Source organism: Gobio gobio (genome assembly GCF_949357685.1).
Source record: "Gobio gobio genome assembly, chromosome: 14".
NCBI classification, from domain to species: Eukaryota; Metazoa; Chordata; class Actinopteri; order Cypriniformes; family Gobionidae; genus Gobio; species Gobio gobio.
In genome coordinates, this window is record NC_137107.1 from 42,166,691 (window position 1) to 42,179,190 (window position 12,500).

The 12,500-nt window shown below is 37.7% G+C and overlaps 1 protein-coding gene across 9 annotated transcripts in view; it reads right to left on the minus strand.

Moving 5' to 3' along the window:
* fnbp1b (formin binding protein 1b) overlaps positions 1 to 12,500 on the minus strand; it is a gene marked incomplete at its 3' end in the record, with an annotated part of 125,199 nt that overhangs the window by 40,819 nt on the left and 71,880 nt on the right. For 4 of the 9 annotated variants that reach the window (XM_079835995.1, XM_079835992.1, XM_079835994.1 and 1 more), the window contains exons 7-10: positions 10,546 to 10,674; positions 10,168 to 10,314; positions 6,635 to 6,829; positions 420 to 611 (exon numbers count right to left, since the gene is read on the minus strand). In XM_079835995.1, coding sequence (XP_079692121.1) covers positions 420 to 611; positions 6,635 to 6,829; positions 10,168 to 10,314; positions 10,546 to 10,674 — 663 coding nt within the window. The remainder of the gene's footprint in view (positions 1 to 419; positions 612 to 6,634; positions 6,830 to 10,167; positions 10,315 to 10,545; positions 10,675 to 12,500) is intronic. The other 5 variants (XR_013817977.1, XM_079835998.1, XM_079835997.1 and 2 more) reach the window with 2 other exon arrangements.

Sequence of the window (12,500 nt, forward strand, 5' to 3'; positions counted from 1 at the left end):
TAGTCTTAAAAATTAGGAAAAGAAGAATTAGAGAAACAAATATTCTATCCATTAAGAATGGATGATCACTAAATAAATAAATACTTAAAAAATCATCAAATTATCATATCAGGGAACATTTATTTTATCCTATTAAAATCCTAAAATCATCCTAGGGCACAGAAAAGTTCCCCTAACTGAAGATTGATCATGACTAAGGCAGCATTAGTCACATAATGACATCAATAGGTTGTTTTATATTTAGATTATTATGTAAAAAAAACACCTAAAAGGATCATTCGGCTCCTTTTTTTCATTATGCAAACGTACACTGAGATGACAGCACAGGCGATGACACAGGCAAAGAGCGGCGCACGCGCACACTTACATGAACACACAGATGTGGAAGACGTGGAACGCCAGCATGCACGGATACTTACCCCTCGCCGGAGGCTCCTGAGGCAGTGCATTTTGGGCTTGGAGGTCATGAGGTCGTTGAATCGGTGGGACAGGGGCTCCTTGGACTGTTTGGGGGTCTGGGGAGTGGGGCAGGGGTCAGGGGTCACAGCAGAAGGTGAGGGAGGGTCAGGGGGGGGCTGGCGAGGTACGGGGGATGTTAACAGGGACATAAGCTATCGGTAAGACACGTGCCACAGAGCAGCGACCAGTGAGTGAGAGAGATTTACAGAGAGAGAGAGAGAGAGAGAGAGAGAGAGGGAGAGAGAGAGGGAGAGAGAGAGAGAGAGGGTGGGGACGAAATCGATCCAGAAAGAGGTAAACAAAAAAGGAGGGGGAACACAAAACAAGAGAAATAAGGACCCAAAAATGTTACAGAACTAAAGCAACGAATTAATCAATTAATCAATTAATAGAACAAAGGAAAACTAAAAATAAAACAGAACGTAAAACAAATGCCAACTGAAAGAAACACGCTGCAGCTGTGGTGTTATTAACCCTGTGAGCGAGAGAGTTAGTGCGTTAAACTCACTTCGGTATATCAGGGGTCACATGCAGGGGTCAAATCACTGCAGAACCATTTAAAGAGACAGTTCACTCAAAAATCAACAGTCTGACATCATGTCAAGGACTTTCGTTTCTTCCCTGGAACACAGAAAGGGATGTTTGTGCTGCTTTCTCAATATAAATGGATGGGGACCATGGGTTGTCAAGCCTAAAAAATGGCAAAAATTAATGTAAATGTTGTACATATGACTATTTCCCAAGTCTTTTGAAGCCACACAACAGATTCATGTGGGGGAAAAAGAGTTAAAGTCATTATTCAATCGATTAAGGATTCTTATCAGTATAAAAATATTGTGTGAAGTTGTGAGTAAGTCTGTTTTATGCCTCTTTATTTTACTTTCTGATACTCTTATAGTTGTTTTTTATGTTTTATTTATATTATTTTATTCTGATATTGAGGTGAAACTGTATTGCCATTTTTTTTATTTTACATTGTGAACCTTTTATAGTTGTTTTCGAATATTTTTATATTGACATTGTGAAATTGTATTTTCATTATTTGTTTCAATGCTTGTGAAGCACTTTGGGTTGCATTCCATTTATGAAAAAATATTATTAATTATTATTAATCTTGTGCATTTTCATCAACTGTGTTTATATACAGTATTTTCAAAGCATTATACACAAAACAAGTAATAAAAAGAAAAAAAACTGTAATATATGCGTCTTTGATTTTATTGATGAAGGCAATAGTTTGTTTCTGAGGATGTGAAACTGAAAAATATAACTCTCTTCCCCCAGTAACATCTGCATTCGATTGGTTTCTGAAGAACTGGAAAACTGTGGCATGAGGTTAGAGAATTTCTCGCCTTTTTGGAGCATGACAGCCATGGTCACCGTCCATTTTCATTGTATGGGAAAGAGCAGTGTGAATACTCCTGACATTTCCACTTTTTGTGTTCCATGGAAGAAAGTAAGTAAATGATGACAGCATTTTCATTTTTGGCTGAACTGTCTCTTTAACAAACTTTGCATGCACAGCACACACACACAGATACACACTGCTTTAAAGTACAAATTAACTGATTTCAGGTCAACCATTTGCTCTTTTTCTCTATCGCTTTCTTATTAGCAAGCTTCCTAAAGCGTAATGGAGAAATTAATGAACGTTCGTTCTGGGAGAGCTCACATTAACTGTTCAGTTCCCAACAGACTAGAAAACCTAAATCTGTCTTTAAGGCCGTGACACACCAAGCTGACGTCAAAGAGGTAGCACTGACTGTGTTATCGCCTCTCGTCTGGGCCAAAAAGCAGCGCTTGAACACCAAAAGCACTGACTACAGCTGAATGTCAACTAGCACATGCGTTCTGCGCCTCTGTGTTAGAAAATGATTGTCTATATCAGCCGGTATCGATAGTCTATATTCATCATTCAAAAAAGGGAAACAAAACTAGGACTATATACAAACCGTAAACAAAGCAGCGCCTTCTTACCATTTTTAATATCAATCATGCGGATCACTTTCTTCATTCCAGGCGGCTCATGTTGTTATGAAAATATTTGCACACTGGAATGAAAATTAGAGCAGTCTTCATCACTTTTGATTTTATTCTCAAGCACTGACTCGCTCGCTAAACTGAACAACCAATCAGAGCGCTCTCTCTCACCGACGGCCCATATGCCGATTCAACATGCTGATTCGACCGAACTGTCACAGATGTGAGCCCGACTACTAGAGCCACACCGCAAAAACTAGCCTGACATACGCTCACCGGCGGCCAGACGTCGGTCCGCTTGGTGTGTCACGGCCTTTATGCATTAGGGAAATTTGAGATAAATCTAAATCCACACAAGAGTAACGAAAACCACCGGAAAAATGTATGACAAAAATGATATGCACAGTAATGCACTTACAATGGAAGTCCATGCAGCAATGTGTTGCATAACCAGCAGTCCCACCACTAAAAGCTCAGCTTTACAGCTCAAATAATATTTTTAGTACAAAACAATGCAATCGCTTCAACATAAATATGAGCTGCATATATTTTGCTTTGATACCCACCAGAATGTCTAGCAATTTTAGTAGTATTTATATACTATTTAATATTTATAACGTAATTACTATAACGTAATTTAGGCTACGTTCACACTGCAAAACTTTTATAGCTTGTTTAGCTGTTCACATTGTTATTTTAAATGTGGCCAATATCAGATTCCAGTGTGAACAGATCATGCGCAAAAGAACGATAAAAAGACGTGACACAGCACGGATGACATTAAAGTAAGCAATTACGCGTTTATTTATTGTGTGATCTGCTGCGGAACTCAGCGAATTTATGCGCAGGCAATATTAAAGACAAAGATGAGGATGTGAAAAAAGACACTGTAATACTTTTGAGCTCTGACACATCACTGTCCTTCACTGACTATCTTTCAAAACTGTCTTGATAACTTTGGGTATGTAAAATCTTTGAAGTGACTCGTATGAGCGCAGAATTGTGACGAATGTTGCACTGTAAACCCAAATAAGTTGGCAAAACTCAAAAAATTTGAGGCAATCGGTTACATCAACATTTTTACATTAAGAAATTCAATGTTAAAGAAATTAGATTAAAACAGATTTTTATTTTGTACTCGTGCATTTTAATTGGTCTTAACTTGAAATGTTTAAGTAAGCTGAATCAAAACTCATACATTTCACTTAAAATGATCATGTAATATCAACTTAAATATTTTTAGTAGTGGAAACTTGGCTAGCTTTAACTAGCTAATTCAATAAATGCTATCTTACTAATTGTTAACAATGCTTTGATAGCATTATCATAGCATAGCAATTGTTGAATGAGTACTGCAGAACATTCAACATACCAGTTCTCAAATTAAGCTCATGCCCCACTCGTCACCATGATGGTAACCCCCCGAAAACCCCAACATAAGAGAAACTCTTCTAAATTAGCATAGCTAAACATTAAACACCCTTACCTTACCTTACTAAATCTCCAACGTAACAATCTTTCACAAAAAAAACCCATTATATATCACTTAATTTTGCCATTCTCTAAATTTCGAGATTTAGATGGCAAAGCATGCCCCAGTTTCAGTTAAATTTAAGTTTGTCTAAATTAAAAGAAGTAAGTTTATAATACTCAAAGCAATGAAACAATTCAGATTACTTCAAATGTGACTAAATGTTTTGTGAACTCAAAAGAAAAAGAACGATACTCATAAAACTTAAGTTGATTGAACTAATTTGTTTAATTTAAGTTTATCCTACTCAAACCAATTAATAATTTTAAGCATTAGGGTTTACAGTGTGCTCTAGAGTGACGTAAAAGTCGCATGAATTCTGATTTCAGACTTAGGTCGCATCTGATATGTATCGGATTTAGGACCACATATGGAAGTGACCCAAATCGGAATCGAAAAGATTAGATTTGTGCTGTTCAGACTGTCATGACAAAAACAGATCTGATTCACATAAGAGCAAAAACTGATTTGGGTCACCTGTTTACCTGCAGTCTGAACATAGTCTTGGTTAGGTGCTTTTGTCATTTTTATTTTTAGCATTCATTTATTTTTACTATGGTTTCCTTGTAGTAATTTTAGCACTTATTTAATTTATGTTGGTTGCCAAAACTTACGTTTTTTAAGTTAAGTCTAATATTTATATTTTGTTCTATTTCAGCATTGAAGCATTGATTTTCAACATGATTTTTAATAGTTTTAGTTAAGAATAACACTGGCATATTGACTTCCTTTGTAAGTGTATTACTGTATACACTATTTCTGTTTGTTTTTACAAACCGAGTTGAGATGATTTCCTGTGGTAATCGACAGCATTTCAACAGATTCTGCCAACAGAGCTTAACCTTGCACTGAACCCAGAATATTCCTGTAATCTTTACACAACATACATTCAGTTGCTAACCCTCTAGAACAATCTAATGTTGTCATATCATCTGCTTTCAATATGCATTCATGTATAAACACCATTAATCTGATACAGTTTTGCATGAGATGTTTGTGCGTTTAGCTAGATGACCACGAATGTAGTTTCTAAGAAAGGAGTTCTGTTATTTCTGACCACAAACAGACAAGTCGCACACACACACAAAACACACACAGAATAGACGTGAACTGACAAACATAGGCTATGATTGGAACAGCGTCCTACATACTCATACTATTTACACAGTATACTATGGGCAATATGCAAATCTAGTACTCAGATGGCCTACTTCCTTTGCCAAAATGTGCTGTATACAACAAAGCACACTACATAGAGAACAATATCCCATAATGCAATGCACTAAAGTTCAAATTTCTGTGTGAATTAAAATAACTATAAGTGATGCCAAACTCAATATCTGCCAAAAGTAGACTAAACATGTAAAATGATCATATTTATTTCCAATATAACAACTGGGCGCCATTGCCAAATTAAACATGATGTGATGAGATCATGTGACAACCCATATGCTTTGCTTACTACTGTATCATTGCATAATGTTTCACATAAACATATACATTTATTAAGAACTACACTATAGTTCAAAAGTTTGGGGTCGGTAAGATTTTTTTATATTTTTGAGTCTTTTTTGCTCACCACGGCTGCATTTATTTGATCAAAAATACAGTAAAAACAGTAATATTGTAAAATATTATTACAACTAACAAATAACTGTTTTCGATGTGAATGTATTTTAAAATGTAATTTTTTCCTGTGATCAAAGCTGAATTTTCAGCATCATTACTCCAGTCGTCAGTGTCACATGATCCTTCAGAAATCATTCTAATATTCTGATGTGCTTCTCAAGAAACATTTCTAATTATTATTCTCAATGTTGTGATTCTCAAGAGTTCAATCTTTTGTAACAATACAAATTCATTTACTGTCACTTTTGATCAATTTGATGCATCTTTCCTGGTTAAAAGTACACATTTCTTGAATTTAAAAAAATCCTACCAACAACAAACATTTAAACAGTGCTAAAAAATAGTAGGCAGTATACAATATCATACAGCACGGTATAAAATATGCAATACAGTAGTTTGCCATTCTGCCCATAGCCATACAGACACACCTCATAAAATATGTACCACAGTGTTAATGCTCACATCCTGGTCCTGCGAGGTTAGGCGGGGTTTGGACTGAGCATGCTCAGTAAGAGTGGAGCCTTTGACACAAATGTCAAAGGTCACAAGAAGACAGAGGAAGACGAGGAGAGGGAAGAAGAATGTGGTTACCATGAGAACAGCAACGATGAGTGGCCAAAGAAGGAAATTACTCTTGGTTTGAAAGCAATAAGGGTTTAGGGTTACAATTGTCTGCAATGTCAAAGGTCAAAGTTGAGGCCTCTCGGGCCGGTGCATTAGTACGTTATCGGTGGAGCGTCAGGATGAACGTGAAACATTTGTGTTTTCGTGCAGGGAAGGGAAAGGAGAACGATGGTGGCAAACGAATAACAGCATCTACAAGTACTACGGTAAAACTAGACAAATACAAACAACCTTCACAAATGAAAATAACCAGCATAAACTAAAAACAAAGCTCACATAAACACATGAAACATTCTTTCTTGTGAGCTTTCAGATCAGTCTGTCTCTACTTTTGCGTTCATATTTATTTAGATGTAGTATTTCTGTCAAATCGAAGTAACTGCGAGCGAATGCAGTGACTGTGTGTTTTACCTTGTTTTTCTTAATGAAAGGCCATAGAGTTTTGCTCTTGCCCTTGCCGGAGCGCTCGGATTTGTTGTCCGAGCGCGAGTTATTGAGGCTGGTCTCAGACACCGTCCTCTTCATCGCCTGACCGTAGTCTTCAAACTCCACATCGCCAGGAGGCTCGAACCCAGACTTATACGACTCTATGACCATAGACGAGTCCTGCAGGAGAAAAAGAGCACAGAGAGTCTCTGAATGGGGGCTTCAAGCTGATTTATAATGCTAAAAATAAGATAATTAGTATTGCTATAAAATAAACCTTTCACAAAAAATATATACATTTTGACTTTGTTCTTTTTTAAAGGTACAGTGTGTAATATTTATGAGGATCTATTGAAAGAAATGCAATATAATAAACATAACTACGTTTTCATTGGTGTATAAAGACCTTACGTAATGTACCATTATGTTTTTATTACCTTAGAATGAGCCATTTCTATCTCCATACACCACGCGTCCCCTTACAGTGAAATCGCCATTTTGCGCGCCATGTTTCTACAGTAGCCGTAAACGGACAAACTGCTCTACAAAGTGCTAGTCACTCTCTGCTCTCTCCGACGACAATATTTTTGTCCTGTGTTGGCCACCGTAGCTTCTCTATGTGCTTCGAAAGGGAGGGGTGAGCGGTTGGTGGTTGCAATTCACAACCTCACCACTAGATGCCGCTAAAATTTACACATAGCACCTTTAAGGTTGAGGATGCTCTTAAAGGAGGTTTTGTCAGATTTAAGTCATTTATGGAGAATAGCCTATATAGCTATAGTCCACAATGGCCATTTGCAGTATCTTATGCGGAAAAAGAGAAAATTAAATATTATTAGTTATACTCCTGAATAGGACTCTAACTATACTCCTGAATTAGCCTGTTTCCATTCACCTATTTTTATGCAAATTTTGGGATATCGCATTAAAAAAACGCTGGACGGAAATGCCAAGATGCGCATAAATTTTAAAGTCGCCATGAAATCAAAATTGACCCTATTTACTTTGTTAGTGCACATTACTAGTCTTGTGGTTAGCACAGTTAATAAATGTGTTTGTCGTGTGGTAATCTTTAATCAAAATCTGAAAATTTGCTTCCGCTCTGGGATGTCGTTCCTTCTCTGTTGACGTCAGTTTGACAGCTTGTGTTGAATATTCTTAACCACGCCCCTCAAACCGTCATTCTGTGTTTTTATCCGATAAGAAGACATGCGGTTAAACTACAATGGAAGCGTTTACTGAATAGAACCCTCAATGCAGAGAAAAACTCTGTGTGACTTTGTGATTGGATAACTGGAGTAACCAGTGGACAAATCACATCGCACAGCATCTCAAATGTTGGTTTGCTCATTCTGAAATGCATGAGCCGGATTCCGGGTCCTATCATACACCCGGCGCAATGCGACAGCAGGCGCGACACAAGTGTTTTTTGCTAGTTTCAGCCCTATAGGCTCTCTGGACAAGCGTTCAGTCTTTCCGCTTGCAAATTCTGCCATGTAAATAGCGAATCCGCCATGGTGCAAGCGCAACTGGCTTTTAAAGGGAATGGGAGATGAGACTCTTGATTGGTTTATTGCACGTTACGCCCAAAACACATCCATTACTCATTAAGGGTGCGTTCACACTTGTCATGTTTGGTTCGATTAAAATTAACCCTGGTGTGATTGCTCGGTTAGTGCGGTTCATCTGAACATATGTGAACGCTGCCATCCGAACCCTGGTGCGCACCAAACAAGCGGACCAAGACCGCTAAAAAGATGGGTCTCGGTCCGCTTCCAAACAAACTCTGGTGCGGTTCGATTGATATATGAACGCAACACGGACCAAAGACATGTAAACGAACCAAAAACAGGACGTGCTGTCACAAGATGCGGCGCTACAAGTCCGCTGATTTGACGACGCGGAAAGATCGGTGTATCCAAAATGAGTAGAGGGCAAACGTGGAGCAACGAGGAGGTAAAGTGCCTCATCAATATAGGCTGATCTTCGTTTCTGCATGCAACGGAGGAAATCCTGCTGCTGTTTTGAATGTTTTGAATTTTATGAGCTCTTCGTGAGTTCTCAGCTAAAACATGTAAACGCATGAAATGATCGTGTTTAATCCAGCACTCAGCATTGTTTTGAATGTTCGGTATGCAAGCTCCGTCGTGAAATATATGTCATAAAAGCCGACCAATCAAGTTCTGACCGTATCCCTATGCCTTTGGTTCGGTAACTTTATGTTCGCTGTTAAAAAAAAATGTTTAGTTTTTTGGTCCGAACCAAACAAACCGAACTACAAGTGTGAACTAAGAGACTAGGTACAACCCTTTTGGATCATGCGCCTGGCATGCCGATCGTTTTTTAGCCACAGTGGCTTCCCTGATTGCAGACACTTCCATTTTTATTACGGAGATTCTGTGCTAATTTCCCAGGAACTGACGACTTTGTTTTCTTGAACACATGGAATGGAAACACTACTTTATTCACAAATGTTAAAAAGTTAAATTCACAACTTTGGATGGAAAAAGACTTAAACATACACTCTTGGAGCTTACACAAAGATGAAAGCTCTGACGGTGCATTTAACAGAAAGAAATATGTCAGATCCTTTTTGAGGATGCTTCTAAAAGGAAGTTTTCTCAGATTTAGGTCATTTCTGGAGACGTTTTGTCCCAAAAAGCTATTGTCAGAGACAACGGCCATTCGCAGTATCATCTGCAGACTATTATATCTATATATATATATAAATACATAATTTCTGCAACTGCGATTTCAGTAATCAATTAAAAACACAGAAAATACACATACAAAATATTTGAGAGATTCTGGACTATATCAGAGTCCTCAGTTGGAGCAGACACCATATTTAATTTGGCTCAAATGATAAGGCTGTGAAGTACATACCCTTCAATATGTCATACTCGGGCATGCCTGGATGTCACTACTATTTATATTTTTATTTCAATGTTAAGCTATTGAAAATATGTATTTCCACAATTTTAATATAGACCATTTTATATGCAAAAATTAAATGTGAGCTACATTACTGTTCAAAAGTTTGGGGTCTGTAAGAGTAAAAAAAAAAAAAAGAATACTCAATTAATAAATAAGAAATGTTTCATGAGCAGCAAATCATCATTAGAATGATTTCTGAAGGATCATGTGACACTGAAGACTGGAGTAATGATGCTGAAAATTGATCACAGGAATAAATTATATTTTAAGATATATTACAATAGAAAACAGTTATTTTGAACTGTAATAAAATTTCACAATATTACTGTTTTTCCTGTATTTTTGATCAAATAAATGCAGCATTTGTGAGCAGACGAGACTTATATGGAAAAACATAAATAATCTCACAGACCCCAAACTTCTGATCGGTAGTGTATGACTGTATGATGTGAATGATTTTCTGCATTTCCTCTTCTATTGAAACTGTACCACGTGCAGCAGCCCATGCAAGAGATATTTCAGACAGAAGGAGGCGCTAGACCCGGTCATCATCACCGAGGCTGTATGAGTGTGTTACTAACATTCTTGGGTTCAATGGACTCGGCCGCTTGTGTCATTCCATCCAGGCATTTCCCGATGATGGGCAGAATCTGTCGGTCGACCTCGGCAAACGTTTTCAGCGACTCGCCCATTCGCTCTATCCTCTTCTCCTCCATCGCCTGGATATTCTGCTCGCAACACACACGCACAGAGGTAAAGATTTAGCGTGTGTATTGCTGAAAGATCAGGAATTGCACTTTGTAAATTGCATTCAGCTTTTTTGGGGGCGTGTTTACGCCGTTAACTCATTTGCATAATGTAGTGAATTCAAAAACAATGCAGGCCAGTGAATGCAAATAAACAATATCAGTAGCCGTAATTCATTCCCAGAGGATGTTTCTATGTGTGCGTGTTTGCACCTGGAAAATATTAGGGATGATGGTGTAATAATGTTCGTTCTGTTCCTGGTTAAACTTCTGCAGGTATGAGGAATATTCATTCTTGCTGTCAGAAGCCATCTGGTGTCTCATCTGAGCCTGCTGCCGTGCCTGAGAGAGAAACAGAATGAAATAATATTGATTATGCATTGCAATATTATTAAAAGCCACATAGACTTAAACACATATGGCGCATAATACCACAGTATTCTATGCCGATTTGTAGAATAAATAGTGTGAGTAGTGTGTCCACGCTGAAAATTCCAAATAGAATAAATAAACTTCTAATACCCGGATTAAGAACCGAGAAAAAAAAAGGAATGTTGGGCACTTCATGCACTCAACTGTCACAACTTTAATTGCGTAGCAAAGGGGGAGGGGCTTCAGACGGTGATGTGAATGACAAAATAACCTTATAAAGTGACCTAAAAAAGTAATGGATACACTATACAGATGAAGTAAATAGTGTATAGTGCGTCATTTGGGACACAACTAAATATTTGTGATTTCCTACGTCTTTGCAACAAAACATTGCCATTAAAATGAATCCATTCATAGGGTTTTCTCAAGTCATAACACATCTGATGTTTAAAGGAGTAGTTCACTTTAAAATGAAAAGTACCCCATGATTTACTCACCCTCAAGCCTCAAGCTTACGGAAAAAGAGTAACTGGCGCGACGTACGACGCAAGCGCTTTGAACTGCGAGAGGCGTTACACTTTCTGCAAAATATTTTAGTTTAGGATATTTTTTTGATTATATCAGATTACATTTTAAGCTGTCATATGGTTATGTTACATTTTGTGCCCATCACATGTACAATGTTCCCCACCTATGGGGCATGCTGTCATATTTCCCTTCCATTCTTTCGGGGTAAATCAAGAAAAAAGTATACACTGTATTACTATTAATGAAACAAAACCACATAACGTGTAAAAAATAAATACTCTGAACCCCAAGTGGATTTACACACACAAAGAAAGTCAAAAAGCGTTAGGTTGTGCCTCGCTCTCCCCTACACTGCCATTATAAAGCTTGGACACGTAAGGATATTTATTAATATAACGCTGATTGTGTCATATACACCTAGGATGGCTTGAGGGTGAGTAAATCATGGGGTGATTTTCATTTTAAAGTGAACTACTCCTTTAATATACAGTTATGCGGAATGGGATTTTTGACTAATGAGATTTCACAGTAGGCGGGGCTAACCAGTGTGATGATGCAGAAATCAACAAAAAGACCACACGCCGAGTCTTAATGACTTCCCCTAAACTCACACACATACATACATATATGCACGTACAAACCTCAAAATGCACATATAAATGGTTTCTCACTCCCACACGACTCACACATCAGAGTATAATCACCTTTAGCCTCATTTATGTAGATGTATTTATAACTAACTCAGACTTACTGTATGTGTCAAAAGGCAGCTATGACATATGAGTGAAAAGCTCAAATAAAAACTACCCTATATAAGCACCCACTGCTCAAGAGCCCCTGAGGGTTGAAAAAAAAGCATCAGTTTGTCTGCTGAAAGAAATGCCACTCTGAAATATACGGATGCATTTTAATGCACATCGTTTAGGTGAGAGAACGATACAGAGAAAGCTGTGTCATGTTAACCACTTCCTGATCCGATTCCAGGAAAATACACTGGTTAACCTGAGGTTCAGTGTTGCCATGGAAACACTCAGACTCCACCACCAGCTCAGCAGCTGACATGTGCATGAGCAGATGGGAAGTTCAGAAAATATCCCCTAAAATTACATTCCAGCTCTCACTGAAAATTTAAAACATTAAATCCAGCTCTCACTGGAAATTTATCAAAATAAATCAAATGTTTTTACAGATTTATTGATGTAATAAGACTATTTAAATAAAAATGAACTGTCAAATCACTCACTGCTTTTGCATTCTAATATGTTTTC